This window comes from Folsomia candida, unplaced genomic scaffold (assembly GCF_002217175.1).
Source record: "Folsomia candida strain VU population unplaced genomic scaffold, ASM221717v1 Fcan01_Sc002, whole genome shotgun sequence".
Lineage (NCBI taxonomy): Eukaryota > Metazoa > Arthropoda > Collembola > Entomobryomorpha > Isotomidae > Folsomia > Folsomia candida.
Genome location: NW_019091194.1, coordinates 7,518,721 through 7,538,552, shown reverse-complemented (window position 1 = coordinate 7,538,552; position 19,832 = coordinate 7,518,721). Strand labels below are relative to the sequence as shown.

Genomic DNA, 19,832 nt, shown 5'->3' with positions numbered 1-19,832 from the left:
AATAATGGGCGGATAGACATACGTACGTATGTGCCCAACTTTATTTATTTATTTTACCAAATTCAATAGAGATTGGGTTTCAGTAGTGTTCCGTTTGCTGCTGAAACAAAGAAATAAATGGATCAGGTGACCGAGACCTGAAGCGAAAACTATAGTCTACTAACATACACATGTGCATAGGCACCAACCAAACCCATCTTGATCGTCAGAAGAACGAGTTTACTTTACTTTCTTGAACTAATTGACAGCACATCTAAATTTTCATAAATGGGGAAATTATTGGCACTAGAGTAAACTGAAGTAAAACTGAAACTGAAGTAAAACTGAACTGAAGTAAAACTGAAGTAAATGGAATGACTGTTGATGTACTGCACCCACAAGAAATAAAGAAAGAGAGCGTTCATTCATTTCAAGGTTCAAAATTTTACTTTATTTCAGGGCATTTCAATTTTATTCTTCAGATGTTACACGATCGTTTGAACAAAAAATCGTGCATCTGTCAAAGCCCATTTCATGTCAACTTTTCGCTACCCACCACGTTTTTCCCTGCTCATTCATATATTTTTATCTTTTACAAAGTGAAGAAGGTAAACCAACAAGAGAAATGTCAATAAAAGTTTTTCAGTCACACATGTGGCATTAATATGACGCCATCAACGATACCATTATGAGTGAGTACCTATTTGATGCAACGGATAAAATTAAGTCTTGTTTCAGCTACGACGCATATTTGGCATGTGTTGGTGTTTGCATGCATGAACATGACGATGTTTGCCAAGGAGGGATGATAACAAAAGGGCTCTCAATACTTTCTCACTGAAGCAGAGAAAATTTCGTCCATATGCACAAAACACTCAAAGTACATAATAGGAAATACGTCCTTGGAAAGCGCAATGGGAGCAATATTCTCATATTTGACATTTGCCAGAAACTTTCAAAACTGTGAAAACTAATCAATTTATAATTTTATAAGGAATCTCACATTTTTGTGACGTACCCTTCAGAGTATGAACGACGGGCATCACACAAATCATCATCCACCTGGGCAGTGGCAGCCAAACTTTCCATCTTGACACGCCGACCCATATGCATTCACAATTAGCGATAGTTCAATTTCCCTACCAAAATCTCAAAATGTTATCGTCTAGTTATTATCACAATATATCCTACAATTTCAAATAAACAACATTAATTTTCTTTCATTGCCTCGGAAGTCGGACAATGAAATGAATCACAGCAAATCCTCAAACTGCAGCACACGGACAAGATTTATTCTCAAGAGCTGCGTTACAGGTGCAATCACTCAATCTCACAATCACGCAATCTCATCGTGTAATTTAATTTCAAAAGGAAAGTTGGCTTTCTCCAAAGCGAACTCAGTTCATGGAGCAAACATTTTCAACAACTAGAAGACTGCTTGAATATCCAGCAGCAGGAGAACTGGTAACAAGAAAGGTCTATCTTCAAGTTTGTTAAGTTATTTAGCACTTTTCTTAACTGGAACTATGCTTATCACAAAAGGAGTACAAGATATGGAGAAAAACGACGAGATGGGGATTATCACCATCAAACTTGAGAAAACCACCATCACCACTGGAATCAAATCAAGTGCACGTTTCGAGAAAGTCTAGCTCCAATGAGGGAGAGAATTTCTCCGAATCAAGTGTTTCCCTCGAGAACGTGTGAACCCAAGTAAGCGAAACTTGACTGCTGGCAGGCAAGACAAAAACGGGGAGTAGAGATAGTTAGTCGCAGAGTGAGTGTGTCTTTGATACTTGCTTTGCCTCGGTGGGAAAGAAAGCGGATCTCGCCTACTCTCTATTACTCTCTGCACCATATTACGAGAAAGGATGCATGACGATGATGACTATGTCGTTGCCGTAAAGTACTACGGTATACTACCATGCTTAACTTAACCTAATCAATACCAGAGCCAAATTCCCCCAGAACCTGAAATTTTAGAAAATCCTCTGAACCTTTTTGCAAAAATGCTTAGAACTAGAAATTTCAAACTGCAACAATGATTCAACCAGTTTTCAAATATTTTTTGAAGAGTTTCCTCGCTGAAACCTCGTATTGTAGTTGTCCGAGAAATCACGCAAATGAGTCAGCGTGTTTTTCAAACTACAAGATTTATGCATATTTTTACATGGGCACAGCTACACATAAAATAATGTCATCTTGGGAAAAAGGTAAAGCCAGATGACATTTCCTACTGCTGCATGCATAGACCAAGACTAACAAAGGGACAGAGTATTGGAAAATCCTGAATAGCAAAATATTCCTGCAAAGCTAAATGTTCCGAGGCGAGTAAAAAGTCTTCATTGAGAATGAAATGCAGGCGCCACAAAGAACCTCGCCAATTTCATCTCCTAATGCATGCAGAAAGAAAGACAACCGACCTTTTACACTTTATGAAGAAGAAACCATGCGCGCATCACATAATAAGAGATAATGGACCAGCTAACATAGCATAACATTGACTTATCTTCACTATAAAGGACGTAATGTAATGAAATATGCTTCACACATATGCACGACAAAACGGGTGGATAGAAAAGTGTGCCAAATTCTTTTCGCAGGATATCATATCGTTGTTTTGTTGGCTGGGTGGGAATCCCGGCGCCAGGCCAGAGACAAGAACATTGGACCATATATACAGACCACAAGCCAACCAACCTGGGTTGGTGTTTCTGCACATGGATAAGCGGATTCGGTTCCTATTAGCACAAATCCTTCTTCCTTCCGTTCCTTCTTCACTCGGATAGGATTACCCAATTACATCATAATCTCTGGTGTGGTTCTTTTGGTGGTCGTGAGTAATGTCAACCAAGAGCTATGCATGTTACACTGACTTATCATCAACGGCCTCGTCGTCAGGTATTATTATCACCCGACTTGCTGGAGACACAAAATCACCTATAATAAACCACCATCCAACGACGGTAATTGTTACGATAATCTAGATTAGGTCACCTTCCGCATATACTTCCAAGTTATGAATGAACCAAAAGAACTGAATGGGTTCAGGAAATCAATACACGTACATATACGTCACAGGATTTCGAACAACGCAATGGCAATAATCTAAATATCTCATCATAAATCAAACAGTAATAGCATTCTGCATATTCAGTCACTTTTTTGCATGCCTATCAAATTAAATGAGTTAAATGTCTTAACCAGTTGCTGATTTCAGAAGGATTTATCACGCTCACCTCAATCTTATTATTAGCAGTATACTTTCTCCATTAAATGTAAGTATATATGCATTATTATGTTGTCGTTCAAATTAAGCCGTGGAATTATTAACAGCTAGGCAGTGTTAAAGTTACATTAAATCCGGAATCAGAATCACATGGAATCTGGTGTATGTATGTATGAGTGTTCGCATGTACATATGTACGTATTTAGGATTAGTGTGTGGCGTAATAAACCAATTAATTTCGTTCACTCTTGGCGTCGCTGCGCTGAGTTAAGCAAGTAAATGAGAGAAATATTTGAACAAGTTAATTTCAGCCTGACTCTAGTTCCGTGGATAAGTTTTTCACCAGCTAGTAGACTAAGTGAGTTAGTAGATCCGATTAACATTAACATGCCGTGTGACAAATAGACCCGACACGAGAGCAGACAACTAATTTTCCAAAACCAAGTTGGAAGAATTGTTATAATGGGACAAGGAATAAGAGATCATTCATGTACCACAACAATCTCATATTTATATTGCGGGGATTATGCATTGGGGCACAAACGTACAAGAGACGCCACACGCGATATTTGCACTACTCTTCCAATTTCATTTTAACCATAAATCTCCCCCTCTTCTCAAACCTGAGGAACAAATGCCATAACGTTGAAAATGTACGTAGTCAAGTGTGCTAGTATTAATTTATGACCATCAACCGCTAACAACTTTGTACAAGGTCTCATGATTAACCCTGGGTCTGTACGCCACCCGACTACAAATAGGAACCCTATAAGGAGACTATAGTACATATATAATGAAATGTCCACAAATCTGGAATAACGTAGATAACACAAAGAGATGTATGCATGGATTGGGTATTGAATTTATTTATCCATCCTATCGTTAAGTCACACTAGTCATACTGTCACTCTCTGCTTTCACTCTGAAACAATAAGTGAACCAGAAGGTATATAGAAAAACCAATTGTTTTCTCTACCTCTGGTACACTTAACAGTAAATAACAGGCATCACATCATAAATAAGGAAGAGAGACATAAATAAAGAGGTAATAAAGAGACAATCAGTTGTGTCTGTGTGCATAAATTATGTATGCACTTCATAAAGACGAGGTTCATGAACAAACACGAGAAATTCATCTTGGAGGAATCATCGATAGCTCTTTTCTAACTTTTACTCATGCATTATTAGTCAAGTAAATCCCTCTTGGTGAAAGGAATGAATATGAATGGCCACCAAGGTGAGCAACTCCAAGTGTACGAAAAGAGAGTATTATGTGTAATGATATTGCGTTAGAAAAATATCTAACATTCTTTACTGCTCCGCACACGTGTCCCTGGCCCTGTCCTCGATCATTCTATTGAATTATCAAAATGAATATCAAGGTCCTCGTTCCCAAGTTGCACATCTGTCAACCCCTTTCGTTGCACTTTGGATGAAACTCGAAGGAAATGATGGCATATATACATATTTTACTCGCAAAGAGGACACGTTGTGTTACTCATCGCCTACACTGTATTGCATGGTTTAGATAAAGTATACAATTTTCTTAGGCAAACTTCCCAAGAAAGCTGAGACACCTGATCCCACTAGCACTATGTATCACCACCATCACGTTGAGCCATAAGCCAAGCCTACGCATAGTACATACATATTTTCATTTCCGTTCAAATGTCACAAGGCTCAGCAATTCGGTTTTGGCGTCTTCATCCCTTTCTTTCTTAGAATTAGAGGTAAGCAGTGAAGTGAAATGTTTGGACATTCATTCTTGTTGGCTTACACTCGTCTCCTGCGAAAGGCTATAACACCTTAAAATATAGACCGGGTAACAATAATACGCGTGAAGGAATGACATTTTCCCTTTCTAATGGAACTGCCAGGACAGCTACAACCGGTTGCAATTTCCTTCTCCTTGCTTGGATTGCTCAAAATCTGAGAAAGGGATATGGAAATTCTGGCTTCAGTATTCAGTCGGCCAAAATGACAAATGGTTGTAGTACAGCATGCAATGTGAAAAGCCCAACACCTTTCTGCATATATGTACCGAATGCTACCAGATCAGTCAAGCTAATAAACTGGTCCTTCGGTGTCCTTTTTGAAAAAAATTGACATTTCCGTTCTTTCTTTTCGTCTGCACATGTCGAACCCGCCTTAGGAAACCTTGTCATGGAATAACTTCTCTCAAGACGAGTTATACATTTTTGCATTGATCAAAATGCAGACTGCGATTTAAAAGACCTGACTATATGACTGATTCTATCATTGTATGAACTACTTACATGGTGCAGTAATGCTTATCTTGCTCAAGTAATAGCATGCGAGCGAACAAGTGAGTGAAAAGTAACATCAGCCGTACATGCTTCCCTTTCGTAATATTTCCCTCACTCTGTCGACAGGATATTTCTTGGTTGGTTGGTAAGGTCAAAGGGAAAAGAGACGGACGACGAGTAAGAGTTGGCGCCGATGTCACAGAAGCAGGATAACGCCAGAGGTAACCCTACTCAAACCAAGCAACCTTTCCACATCATCATGGTCGTAATCATCAATCCGAGCAAGCTAAACTAGGGCACACATTTTGTGCAGCAACGACTTACAACCAGTTACTGCGTACCAGGAAGAAAATGTAGGTTATCCATTAGCTAACTCTCTACTTTCTGCCAAAATATTCCCCATTTTTTCATTGTTTTGGTTCCACCACGTCCACCACAACTCCAGACAACGCACTTTTGGCTATCTGTCAGTTATCGACACCATGTATGTATGATGAGTAGCCCATAAAACACACACATCTTTGCTTACTATCCACACATGGACGACGTAGAGAAGACCATTTTATTTTGCGCTGTTCATCTTTACAAAATAAACTAATTACATGAATGACCTTTGTCCCAGTGCCAACTACTGCTATACATTACTCGCGTTTCCCTAAAAAAGTAACTCGCCACTCAATTAGCAGCCTGTCTGCTTCTCAATTTATAAAACAAATAAACCCTTGAAACAGCAGAGATCTACTTTCCTTGCGTCGTCGTTGCTTCAGGGAATTTGAGCAGCAGCAATTTCTTCCTTCCTCTTCACACTTTTATGTACAAACTTTTATCGGTTGGTTCACATTGATACAAAAACATGGCCTGAAACAATGAAGCTACAACTTGACACTAAACAAACTGATAACAAGAAAATTATCAGAGAGTAAATCTACTATTAAATATTGAGGACATTATAGTTACAATATACTTTTGTATTATATTTGTCAAAAAGAAAGTAATAAGAGCAATAAAATTATCATAATCATAAAATAGAATGCACAATGACGGCATATTTTTGCTATCCCCGACTCGTTGGCGTCATTCATACTATTATGAAATGTCAACCTGAATCAAATCATTTGGGACAGGTGATCCGTTTTAAAAGGACGTCAGTCGTTTCTTTATACATATCCTCTCGTTACAGGTATAGTGAAGTTAGTGTTTTCCCGTGTTGAGGAGGCAGGCCCATAGTTATCTAAAAAAAACTGTACCTTCGCCTTAAATTAAAGTTTAAGTTCGGGTACACTCTGTGCATCCTAGTGAGCGAGTTGACTTTTTCTCCTCGCCACTTACCAGTAATGTAAATGATTTTTGTCATTAAAACTTCTAATTTGCAGCTAATACAAAATGGATTGATTTCGTTTTGGTGGCAATAAATTCCCAAGTTTGTGATTTACAATTGCTATGTTGCATAAAGTCCATAATAAATCTCGGTGAAAAGTATTGGACTGAAACATGATATGAGTCCATGTTTCAGTTCAATACTTTTCTCTGAGATTTATTATAGAATTTATGCAACATGGCAATTGTAAAGCACAAACTTGGGAATTTATTGCCACCAAAACGAAATCAATCCATTTTGTATTAGCTGCAAATTAGAAGTTTTAGTCGAAATTTTTCTCCTTTTCTGGTTCGCGATGCCCCGTTTTCAGTGTGGGAACGGTCACTGTCAAAACCCAAAGCAACTTTTTACATGCAACTGCCTGCATTGTTTACATGAAAATCAGCTGCTCTCTTCGCCCCGCCCCCCCTCATTAAAAAAAAGTCTCTCAGCACACAAGGAGACGCAACAGTCGTCTCTGTCTTTTAGTTATGAGACTTTTTCAACGTATATGCACTCTTAACCAAGTGGGGGGGATAGGGTGGAAACTGGGAAGATGATTTTTAAATTGTAAAGCCTGCCTCCTCAGCACGGGAAAAAGCTCACTCCACTTTAGCATCTAACTTATAATGACCTTAATTGGCGTAACAAGATGTTCGTGGCTGGCAATATAGAGCCATAATCGTGAAGTGAATCGCACCTTTATCCTGACTGCAGCTCGTTTAGTTTATTAAGCTATTTTATTACGTTTCATTGTCTTAATGCGGCGAAGTGCAATTGTCTTGTGATGCTGCATGTTCAACTGATTCAAAATGTTCAAGGATTCTGTCGTGTTTCATGGATCAAAAGCATGTTGAGTTTGTCAGCTTTCCCCGTTAGTCAATTAACAGCTTATCAATAAACAAGATTCATCCCAAGGGCACACATCTGGGGCTAATCAACATTAATTCCCCGAATGGAATTAAAATCCTGAAGGTTGAAACCTATGAAAAAGTACTACTAACGACTGTCTTACGTATTCCGGCATAGGAATTTTCAGCGGTAATGTAGCGTCAATAGCAAAATAAACAAAGATTTTTTTCGTTCCTGGTTTATACGATAAGGACAATAATCTTTTTTGACTGTAAATTTACAGATTTTTTTGTCTGTAAATGGAGTATTAAATACATACGAACGGACGACAGAGACGACGTGGCCAATTAACGACAGAAAACAAGAAAAGTGCAACTTACTTTGACTTAGATAAATTGGGATCACTGTGTTTCCTGCGCTCTCTTGTCTGCTTCTACAATAACGAAAGCACATAGGAGTTTAGTAAATGAAGTAATTGGATTCCATATAAATACACGTATGCACATAGGGTTCAACAAATTGTCTTTCATTAAGACAGAACAGTAATGAGATTACCCACATAAATAATTATTTTTGATCTCAGATCTACATTACGTAGCAAGATGTCTTACCCGCTGTACACGTTCTTTGCAGCTTTCGGATCTGCCAACAGCTGTAGACGGTTTTTTCGGCTCGTCATGAACACTACAAGTCGAAAAGATTATTATTATATTGAACACGTTCACATTCGTAACTACTTTCATTGAGGAATTTTTTTTAACTAAATTACCTAAAAGAATCTTGGCAAATTAGGCCATACTTTAAACATAAAGCGTGATGATTGCATAAAATACTTTCGGATCTAACAAGTTGCCCTCTCGGACCAACGTATGCCCTCCACATTAGTGTTTCTGAATTAAACAAACCCTGAAAGCTTATGAATAACTAAATTCACCAAAAAAGTATTACACTTCTGTATCACTACACAATTTGGCCAATATTACCCTAATATGCCAATTCCGTCACAAAGTTTGATTACCACAATTTGACGATAAATGAAACCAAAAGGCTAGTGCCACTCTTTATGTATGAAACCCTACTATTAAGTATGTAAATAAGACGACGAGGGTGACCAATTTCATCAGATGAGTGTGGTTATAAAGAAACTTTAGTCCGCCTCAATTGCCAAAGTTTTTGGAGGAAAAGTGACTAAATGTGGCAGGAAACGGGAGGGGAAGGAAGCTTGGGTAGCATTTACAATTTTTTGTATGAATATCTTTTCTACCTACATACATACATATTTACATATGCATGTATGTATTCAATGATTACGTTCATAATAATTTCTAATTACATACAATGCGAAGAATTATTAGTTCGTGCGACTAATCTTACGCATGCCAAAATTACTGAGAATTCAACAAGATCATGTGCTTCTGGAAAATTCCCCTCGTAATAATACACCAGAAACTTGTGTAATTAAAAAGTATTTTAGGACGCATATTAATTTCAATTATCAGAAATTTTACTCACCGTTCGCTGTCGCCATCTTCAAAGGTGAATCCGTCTGGAGCTATCCTTTCTTCTGAGAGGGTATCTGGTCGTCTATCTCCTTTCAAACTACTTCCGCTTCCTCCTAACGGTTTCTCTGCTGAAAATTATACACAATTTCAAACGTGTCACATATCATCACATCATATGTTATTTTTCATTTTGACAAGTTGCATCCGTAATAGTATACACAATACTATTACAGTATTTTTATGACTTAATTGTTTAATCATAGATAGTTATTTACCGAGATACCTGATGCCTCTCACAAAAACAACCGCTAAAGAATTATCACTTGTTAACACATTCTTTCCCGGCCGAAGAATACTTACGTCGAGGGTTTATACAGTTTATAAATACGGATTTAAGTAAATAAGACTGTAAATATATTAAACATTTCTACAAAAAAACAAACTCGAAATGCAAAAGTGTTATAAGTACGTATGAATAGTATGCATTTCTTTAGATCAACATCAGAAATTCGGTTCAGGTAATGAGCGCAAAGACGTTACCTCAAGTAACTTGCAACATCAAGATGGGTGCTATGTACGTACATATACCTTATGCCAAGCAATTATAACAACGCATGTAGAATATCCTGATATACGACTAATGGATTGAAATTGGAGGGGAAAATGGAACGACTAAAAACTAAGAGTCATAAAATAAATGATAAGAAGACTTGAAAAAGATCCCCCTGTCGAGCTGCTCACTTGAAAGTAACGCCGCAAAAGGAGCCAAAGGAGGCCACCCAGCAGGAATTTGAGGCAAAGACAACTCCTTTATGTTTCTCCATCCATTTTTCTATTCCAGGGACAGAAATCTGATCTTATGAACATGAACGTTCCTACGAAGACCGCAAGAAATAAATATGTTGGAATCATTGGAGAGACTTTACCAACCATCCATCAAATCAGTCTCTTCTTGTCATCGTGAGGTATTCACTCATATGTACGCGAAAAATGATGTCTCTCTTGGAGTCAAAGAATTCCAGGTATGTTGATCCCTTAAATACAAGTGAAGACGTTGCTGCATATAAGTAAAACCCCACATGTATAAACCCCGGGGTTTATACGTGCGTAGACAAAACAGTGTGTTTTACATGACATAAATACGACCATGATTATCAAAAAGATGTATCTGATTTTTAAATGGGGCAATTATAATGCGACAAACATTGATATTTTGATACAATTAAAAACAATGGGTATAACTATACAACAAGTATCTTAGATATTTAACCGTGCTGCAAGTAATAATAAACTTACTATGGCTGTGTGCAAGGAACATTCTACTATGCAAAGAAAAATGTAACAATAGCAAACACAATGAAGACAATTCATCCTACTTCTCTCAGCTTAACTCTATTTTTTGAGTCTAAACTGGTAGAGCTAAACTCGATCCTCAGCTCAGAGGACGTAAAACAAAGTACATAAAGTCAGAGGATGCACTATGTACGTATGTATGCAGATACTGATGAGAAAAGAAAGCAGCCTGCACAACTTGGATGTCTATTTCTTCAGAAGCCGGCAATATTCTTAAGGGCAACGTGTGAGTCACAACTCAACAATGTAAAACCTACTCCAATACAATGTTTAAGACAAGACACGAGAAAAGAGCAAACAATACATGAGCACACACTTCCTAGCTTTTATTTGCGAAAGAATTGCAAGACAAATACACATGATTTCCACGTGATTCATTCCTGATTTTATGTGATTTTGGTCTGATTCAACATCTGCTTATTCTTCTTAAACTCTTAAACTCTCTCTTAAACTCTTAAATTCTTAAACTTCCTATACATATACACATATTCAAGTTACATATTCATTGACCTTTGGTATTTAGCAAAACTATTTTAGTTTCCAGTTCCAGTAAGGACGTACACTTTGTTGTGAATGTTCAGGTGAATTAATGAAAGTGTCCTGTTCACTCTTCCATTTAGACGGAAACAAACTACATACATGCAGAAGTACATACGCGTCACACGGATGAATTATAAAAGTGAAAAATAAATAAAACTAATTGAACTAACCTTTGAGACTGAGCAACTAACTGGCATAAGTACGTAAACAAGAGAGAAAGAATCTTTAATGCATACAAACCTATATAACGTACATTTCGGCTGTAGGGTATGCACATACGTTAATAAGTGCTAGAATATTTCTGGGTATCTGAATCCAACTAAGGATAAATAGAGCTACTGTTTTGCTGACACGAGAATTCTGGTGAAAGTGGACGGGATCGAGTAGGGTTGATTCTTGAGTGAGAACAATGCAACTTTATTGGTAAACGCTGATGTGAATAATTAAGCCTTGTCTCCTCAGTTGTCTCCGGCTGCACTAAATATCGTCCATCACTTCACCACTACATATATACGGTCATCATTATACATACTCTAGGAAACCACTTTTTGCACGAGAATACTGTATATTTAGAGAGCCAACGTGCTTCCATCCAGCTTAACCACTTTCAAATTCATTTAACTCTACTAAATCTACATCATCCAGCCAAAAACTTGGTCCACAAAGTAAATTATGTGGAGACGGGCAAACCCTAGACGTTGACTCTAGCAGCTACAACAAGAGATTTTCATTTCTAATCATCCATTCAAGCTCTTGGATTATGCCCTCTAACAAAGTTCATCAATCTAAATATAATTAAATTTTAATTAAAGTGAGCTACTGTCTGATGCAATAGCTCCACAAGCAATACCAAACTCTAGCACGGTGACAATCTCAAATTATACATGTATACATATTTACTGTAACATACTTATTGTTGTGAGATTTAGACAAAGATTTGCCACTCCTCCACCATTTCCAGCCTTATTCGTGTAATGAGTAGAGTACAGGTGGTTAGGGTGGTGATGTGTATGGCCCTGGCTTTGTCTCGGTTTGAGTGGGAGTGGTGGACCACTGTTTGGGTTTGACGACGAGGACAGGCCGGGTTTGGGAGGTGACGATGCCACAACTGCACCAATTACTCCCTTATCCTTCTTTCGCCCGTGAAGATGGACATGGTAAAAAGGTGGCCGCTTGCTCTTTTTGGCACCATGATTATTATCAAGTTCAGCACTAAGATCACATTCTGTCCCTCCATCCAACAATGTCATTGTTCCAGCTTTCAAGTTTAAGTCCCATGACAGGGGACGAGCCCCAGCTTTGGACAAGTTATTGCTTTGAATTAACCGACCTAGTCCTTCTTTTGGATAGGGCGGTGGTGGAGGTGGTGCCGGAACGATGGACGTATTCAGCGCAGATATCAGATCTAGTTCATCAAAGTCCATAAAATCATCGTGAGATTGAGGTGGAGGGGGCGGTGGACCCTTTTTCTGTGCCCTTAGCTGCGTTTCTGGAGGACTGAGAGCTAAGCTCAGGGCAGAAGTTCGTAACCTGCCACCCTTCGGAGGTAGTGCAGGTGGAACGTAGAAGGTTGATCGGGACAAGGACTCATCCTTTCCTCGACTGGATGACCGTGACACAGGGTTTGAATTGGAGGGAGAAGAGAGCGATGAGGATCCAGAGGAAGAAGACGTGGACAATACAGAGTTGGATTTTTTCAGTGAGGGTGGCAGTGGAAGTGGGGCTGAAACCATTATCGGGAGTGGGAGTGGAGGGCGAGGTGGTTTCGGCGGAGAAGAAGAAGACGGTCCCACGTCTTCAAAAGAGAGAAGATTTTGAGATTGGTGTGGGGGAGAGGGGGGAGTCGGGGGAAAAAGATCGGCAGGAACGTTTTGCAAACTTCTCCTTTGTAAATTTTTGAGCAAGTCATCTTTCTCCTTTGGCTTTTGCTGTTGATGTAACGCTTCATCGTGACTATTACGCTTTAAGTTAAACTTTGTGCTAGTCGGAAACTCGTAAAAATCTTCCCGACCTCCTGATATAAATGGGGCACCAGATAAATTCTGATGCTCAACAGAGTTTGATGATGAGCATGGAATTTCCCCAAACGCAAGGGATCTTCGGTTTCCAGCAGCTCCAGGATTGGCATTAAAGATGAAGGGGTTAAAATTCACAAACTGCCAATCGTCGACACATTCTTCAGTTGAACCCTTTTTGGGTGAGTTTTTACCCCTTTTTATTCTCGTTTTTAGATTATGCATTTCAGATGATGATAATGATGACGAGGCTCCAGTGTCAAGGAGGAACCGCATCACTCACTGTTTGTCACATTTTTGTTTTAAATATTTTCAAACTAATAATTTGTACTGTAGTTAATTTTAACATCACAAAACTGCTGTCTAAATTGAACTTTTCCTATTATAATTTTGCACATTTAAAACACCAATCCGTATTAAACCTTGAGTGAAGTTGAAATGACATTTTTGCTTAGAGTCTCACTGCTTCAATTCATGGAATGGCACTAGTAAGTAATGAGAGAGTGGCTAACAAGACGGCTCTATAGCACAAACCACTAATAACCATCGACCAGCATATCAAAAATTCTCAGAAGTTTTCACACTTCCTCCCATTCATTCGTGTATATAAAAAACTTGGTGATAATATGACACTCGTTTAAATAACTCCATGCAATATAACACCCCAACTGTTAAAACTCTTCTTCCAATTTAACAGACACCACATCCATAGTTGGCCGGATAAATGACACATTCAATACACAAGACATTATCACATTAAATGGCAAACATTAGTCTGTCCCATAGTAGTAAGCACAATATTTACTGTGCGACATGGGATTCAGTGATGATACTTGATATTTCTACTTTTGTTTACTTTACGCCCATAAATATAAAGAGGCCAGTCATTAATTTCTAGCCAGGCAGACAAAGTTTTATGTCTTCTTATTCACGGAGTAATTCTTTTTGCTGTTCAATCATGATTTGCTAAAAAACACAATGCAAAATATTCTATAACTAAATATAGTTACATGAGTAGAGTCATAAATACGTAGATGCATTGCTGTTTGTTTCTATCATATCCAGTTCATGAGAAGAATGAGTGTCTTTGCCCATAAATTCATAGCCAAATTTTACTATTATTTCAAATAAAGTTTAATAAAGTATTATACAGGGAACAAGTCTTATTTGAAATTAATCTTTTAGCATCTTAGTTATTAAAATTATAAGGAGCACTATTGAATTACTGACTTTAAAGAAAATATTTCCTTATATAGATTGTAGACGTTTATCATATGTAGGACATTGGATATCTTAAACTTTTGGATGGATGGATTTATATAAATATTAAATATCAAATTTATTTAGATTCACAGCACAGTGCACCCAACGTGATATTCACTTGGAGAAGATGAGGAACCAAGGTAAACCACAAAAAAAATTTCTATCGTTCTTTCCACACTTTTGTAAGGATTGTGCGAATATTATGCATCTCTGCCCTCCACATTTCATATCAGGTTGCTTTTACTTCCATAAAAAATTCTACCACAACATAATTTTCTTTCTAAGGTTTAATATTCTACAACCACCCACAACGGGAAAGTCACGTTTACTTTTATTTGTCCAACTGCTGGGAGCGGAATTTTAATGGGTTGCGAATTCTATGCGAGCAAAGTTACAATTTATTCAACAGGTTGCTCGACACAGACGTGAAATGAGTTTTATTCAAGAGAAATATTAATTTACACACAAGTCTCCTGAATTATAGTCGAAGAAAATCCAAATGTTTCTCTCTTGCTGCATGTTTCTGACGACGACACGAAAACTGCTTCACATTTTTCACTCCATTATACACTGACCACAGCACACAACGAAAAATTCCGTTTTCCTTATCCCAACCACATTTCCAACAATTCAATTTCAGCCACCAGCCATAGTCCTCACCAGAGTCGTCGTCAGGGACTCGAGATAAATTGGATTCTTTAGCAACAAAACACAAGTTTAGTTTGATAGCATCGTCAAGTAACATGTATCTCAACCACACACTTCCTTCCAAAATGAACTTGACGAGAGGAATGCGTCTCTCGTCTTTTATGCATTGCATCACTCACTTCACATCAGTCACCAAATGCATCTCGAGTTAAAAATTCTATTTACCTTTATTTTATGACTGACTCATTCTAATGGCATTCACCATGCACTACTACTTTTTAAAGTTTCACGATTAAGATTAGGGACGACCTTATCCACGCAACCCATACGACCAGGAAGGATATATGCACATAGTATATACATGTACATTTTACAATACCAAGAAAGAGGCAAAATGCGTGCAGTCGTGAGGCTAGAGATAAGCCATGTAAAAATTGTATTCACCAACTTTGCACCACTTTGATTTAAAACGTATGTCTGTGTACACACTGAATAATAACAACGAGTTTTGGAATCTGCTGCTGGATAAATATTATGATTTCCTTCAAGTCTAAACACTTTAGTAAACCATCAAAGTCAATTGAGGAATTTAAATTTACTGTAAATCTTATAGTGCATATATTGAATCCCACAATAATCAAATCGACGTTTGGCCTATTATACAAACCAACACTAAAATGGACAGGCCGGTCCAAGAGCGGAAATGCTCTCCCTGGACCAAAACTAAACTAAACTGAGGGCTGAACAAGTATCATCTCATCTCTCATCCTGCATGCAGTATGTGTTGTTGGTGGACGCATTATGGTAGAAGAACATCTAACCAAATAATATTCCTATTCTTCCATCAAGGTTTTTTGGTCGGTTTTGGAGGTATTATTATAGAAGGAGAGGTTAGTCTGGCAGTAACAAGGCAAGGGAACCTATTAAGGCCGGCTATGAAAAAGAAAGGGCAGCTGTTCCCTTTAAAACTGTGTTGTTGCGGACGTTATATTAAGTATACGCAATGTCCTCGGGTACTTGAAACGTACAGGACCGCATGCATGCAACTAACCAACCACTGCCTTGTGTATTAATCTTTACTGAATAAAATACAAGACGAGATTTCTGGTATTATAATATGTGCATATATGTAACAACCTCTTTTAGTTTATCATTATTTTCTTCCACTCGTTTCTCATCTCTCTCAATAGCACTTGGTGCAACAACAAATGTTACTACTTGTGATAGGTGATAAATCGGATTTATAAGAAACGTAAGGGAAAACCTCCAGGGCTTGCAGCATTATTACAACGAGTTACACAATAAGAGTGCGCAGCATACTTATACATATTATGTATAAGTAAGAGACGGTTTGGGAAACAGAATTGTCGAGTCCAGAGAGTTAAATGAAGTCAAGTTAATATTCTACTGGACTGGACTCGGATGTTCTTATGTATGTATCTCGGTATCTCTTTAGGAAGAAGTTGAACGTTTATATAAAGCTCAATCCAGCTTATAGATACATGCACACTGAATTCATGATACGCTTATGACTGGCTGAAGGCATCACTGGCAGACCGTGATTCAAAAGCATGTCCTTTTTCTCGAGATGTCTGTCCATGATTTATCATTCGGTCTTGCTGCCCGTGCATTGCTGGTGATGTGATCCCTAATTTTTAAATCATGAAATTTGTAAACGTTTCATCTGGTGAGAAACGTTATACAGATTTACTTTCGTAAAGAAAATATTGTAATGTTGCAATATTCTCTGGTCTACTTATCCATCTACCTCAGCTAAATTGTCGCCCTGTTTTCAAAATATCAGTATGTAAAAGCCCAGGAGTGGTTACACCTGCAACTTACCATTTTTTTATGGCCTTAGCATTTTAAAACTTGTTTTTATTCTTAATAGCAGTCATCAGGAGCACTCCTAGCCAACCATTAGTTTATATCAGATATCTGAAGCAGCACCTGCTGGACAACACGTAACCTTCCTTCTTCCTCACGACGGATATCAAAGGTTTATTTTTACCGGAAAGTGCTGACTAACTTCTCCAACTAACTATTCAATTGAACATGATATACATGAGACTGTGTATCCTAGCGTCTTGAATGTCCAGCCAAGCGAAAGCCACATATGGAGTAATAACATTTTCAAAATTATAAAGTTGTTGGCTCTTATTCCATCCATCTTTCACTTGATCATGACCCTCTGGCATATGTGTAGGAGGAACTACAGTAAATAACATCTCTTAGCCGAGCTGATGGAGTAACAAGTGGAAGTGAGAGTGGTTTTGTGGATGAGTAAAAGGATTACATTCGTTTCTTCGTGAGAATAATGCGAGACAAGTCACAAAATAACTCCGTGGGAGCTGTAAGCTCAGGAAAAAAAGAAGGGTTCTCCATGCAGTCTTGAGGCAACTGCCTCACTTTGAAAGATGAACATATAATATATACTTTCAAACCTTCACCCTACCTTCGTTTTTCGTACAATATGCATATACGATATCCGTTCCTTGTTACTCCTCCTCGCAAAAAAAACACATCTAAAAACTAGTTGCATGTATCTCAACCAACGAAACCTTCTGCCTTGTAGGTAATGTTCCAACCACGTACCTAATCATTTCAGTGTTGCATTGAAGAAGTACCCTATTACATCCAGCAAAACAAGCAGAGAGACCTAACCTAGAGAGAGACAACCGTCTCAACATACATCTACGTACATATGCATCGTGCTACAATCAAAATATACAAAATCCACCTTGCATAACTGACAGTCTGAAGGAAAAGGAGTTAGAAAGCTTTTCGAAATCGGTTATTTCACATGACATAGCATGACTGCTGCACTCACTGATACACACAGCGTTATTTACTGGAAGCAATAATGGTACTCGGTCTGCTAGTTCATCGTCACATCACCTCCTGGTTTTCTATCCGTCTCATTATTTATGCAAGATTTACTACAAAAAGTCAAATGAAGCGAATAGAGAGATTCTCGTAAGGATTTCGAAATGTGGCAGCAGGTTACAAGATGCACACGTGTGAAGTAAATGCACAACTTTTATGTACACATATATACTTTAGAGTATGAGACTTTTTTGGTTTTTATTTTCTTGCATTGATACAAAACAAGATAAAGTATTTATCTTTATAAAACTGTGTACAACTTTAAAACGCTGAGAATTGTTGTCAAGAATAAGAAGCCTCAAGAAGATTAACCTTTAATGCACAGCAAGAAATATGAAAATATGTAAATAATAGGTTTCCCTCTCTCTCGTCAAACCCTCCCTTTATATGCACATTCCTTGTTATTAAGACGGTGATCACGAGTACACCGTTTGTTGTCATTGTAAGCAAAATTCAGTCAACTGAACAAATTTGTCATCGCCAAATCACGCACTCTTCAATCTCAATTTACTTGAGGTGTGCATACGTAATTTATAAAAGTCTTGTGAAACTTAAAAGTCACCAGGATAATAAAAAAGACAGCAGTATTCAATCAAGATTTGTATAATAATAAGTAAATAATAAATGCAGAGGACATAAGCAGGTTGGGCAAATTTATTCACCGGAAATCGCCGATCTAACGCAAGATGCAGAACAGTGATAATCACAATTGCTCAGCAATTTCAGTGTGTCATCGTGTGCCCCGTAATTCTCAATTGTTCCTTCATTTTCCTGTAGGTGGAACGAACAACAACAATCTCAGTATGTAACTGTTCTTTTATTATTGTTGTTCAAATAAATGACGACAACAAAAACGTCTAGATGGAATTAATTAATTTCTTTGCAGGTTGAACCCAAAAACTCATTTGTTTGGTAGCAAATGGGTCTCAAATTGAGACTCTCAATTTGTCTCAGAGAAAGTCAAGCCTACACTGACTTGAACATGAATATGCATACTTATGTATGAATTATAGTAAACACCTAATATTTTAATTTCCTTACCCGTGGACGTATTGTTATTTCCCCACAACGGGAGTTTGAGAAGTTTTTTAAAAGAAGAGCTGCGCTTCAACGACCCCCGGCCATCAGTTGTCGACTGCCCCTCCATCCACACGCCCATCCGATTCCATACACGACTAGTTATTTATTTTGCTAGGTCACTCTTTAAATCCACCACTGTCAACTATTATGTCACATTTATCACTATACTTGTATGCAATTGTGATTATTTGATGTTCAATGTCAAACTTTCTCCGCTTTCTTCAATTGTCTTGTACAAATTCAGACAACAATTTAAATAATCAAGCAAAGTTTATTACACAATTAACAATGCAATTGCCAACACAAACATACGAGTATGAGTTTCGCACTCTGATCTGTTTTCGTAGTCACATCTCAATGTGCTACTCGACTGTACTTTGTATTGATACAACAAATACTTATTAATTCGCTTCAAAAGAATGTTTTCCCAGATGAGTTGTCCTCGTATTTATACAACATTTTTGGTATATATATATCTATATATATATTTTTTGTCTGTTAAGTATATGAAGAAACCCAGCAGACAGTAGTACACAGTAAAGTACGCGTCATTTAGGTCGGAGGTTCATCAGAGGCCAAAAGTTGGCTAATTTTCAAGGTGAAGTTTAAACAGTGTGTACGAACAACAGACTTTGAAGCAGTCAGAAGAACAGCGTTTGCTATGTTTATTTGAATCCTTGCTCCTCGCCTTTGTCTCCTCGGAAAGTAACGCTACGTGTGTACGTATCGAGTAATGTAAACCAATACCCGGGTCTTATTGCCTTGTCTTCCCTTCTTTTCCGGCACACATTTAATGCATTACTTACATATAAACGGGGCTGTGTGTTTTTCTTTATTTCCTGTTTTCCGTCAATACCATAG

At 37.8% G+C, this 19,832-nt stretch overlaps 1 protein-coding gene across 9 annotated transcripts in view; it reads right to left on the bottom strand.

Moving 5' to 3' along the window:
* LOC110844861 (rho guanine nucleotide exchange factor 12) overlaps positions 1–19,832 on the bottom strand; it is a 66,054-nt gene that overhangs the window by 15,105 nt on the left and 31,117 nt on the right. For 6 of the 9 annotated variants that reach the window (XM_022091181.2, XM_022091185.2, XM_022091186.2 and 3 more), the window contains 3 exons: positions 9,197–9,314; positions 8,296–8,368; positions 8,065–8,117 (listed from right to left, as the gene is read on the bottom strand). In XM_022091181.2, the coding sequence (XP_021946873.1) occupies positions 8,065–8,117; positions 8,296–8,368; positions 9,197–9,314 (244 nt within the window). Of the gene's footprint in view, positions 1–8,064; positions 8,118–8,295; positions 8,369–9,196; positions 9,315–11,989; positions 15,205–19,832 lie in introns of those variants that run through there. The other 3 variants (XM_035848413.1, XM_035848414.1, XM_022091183.2) reach the window with 3 other exon arrangements.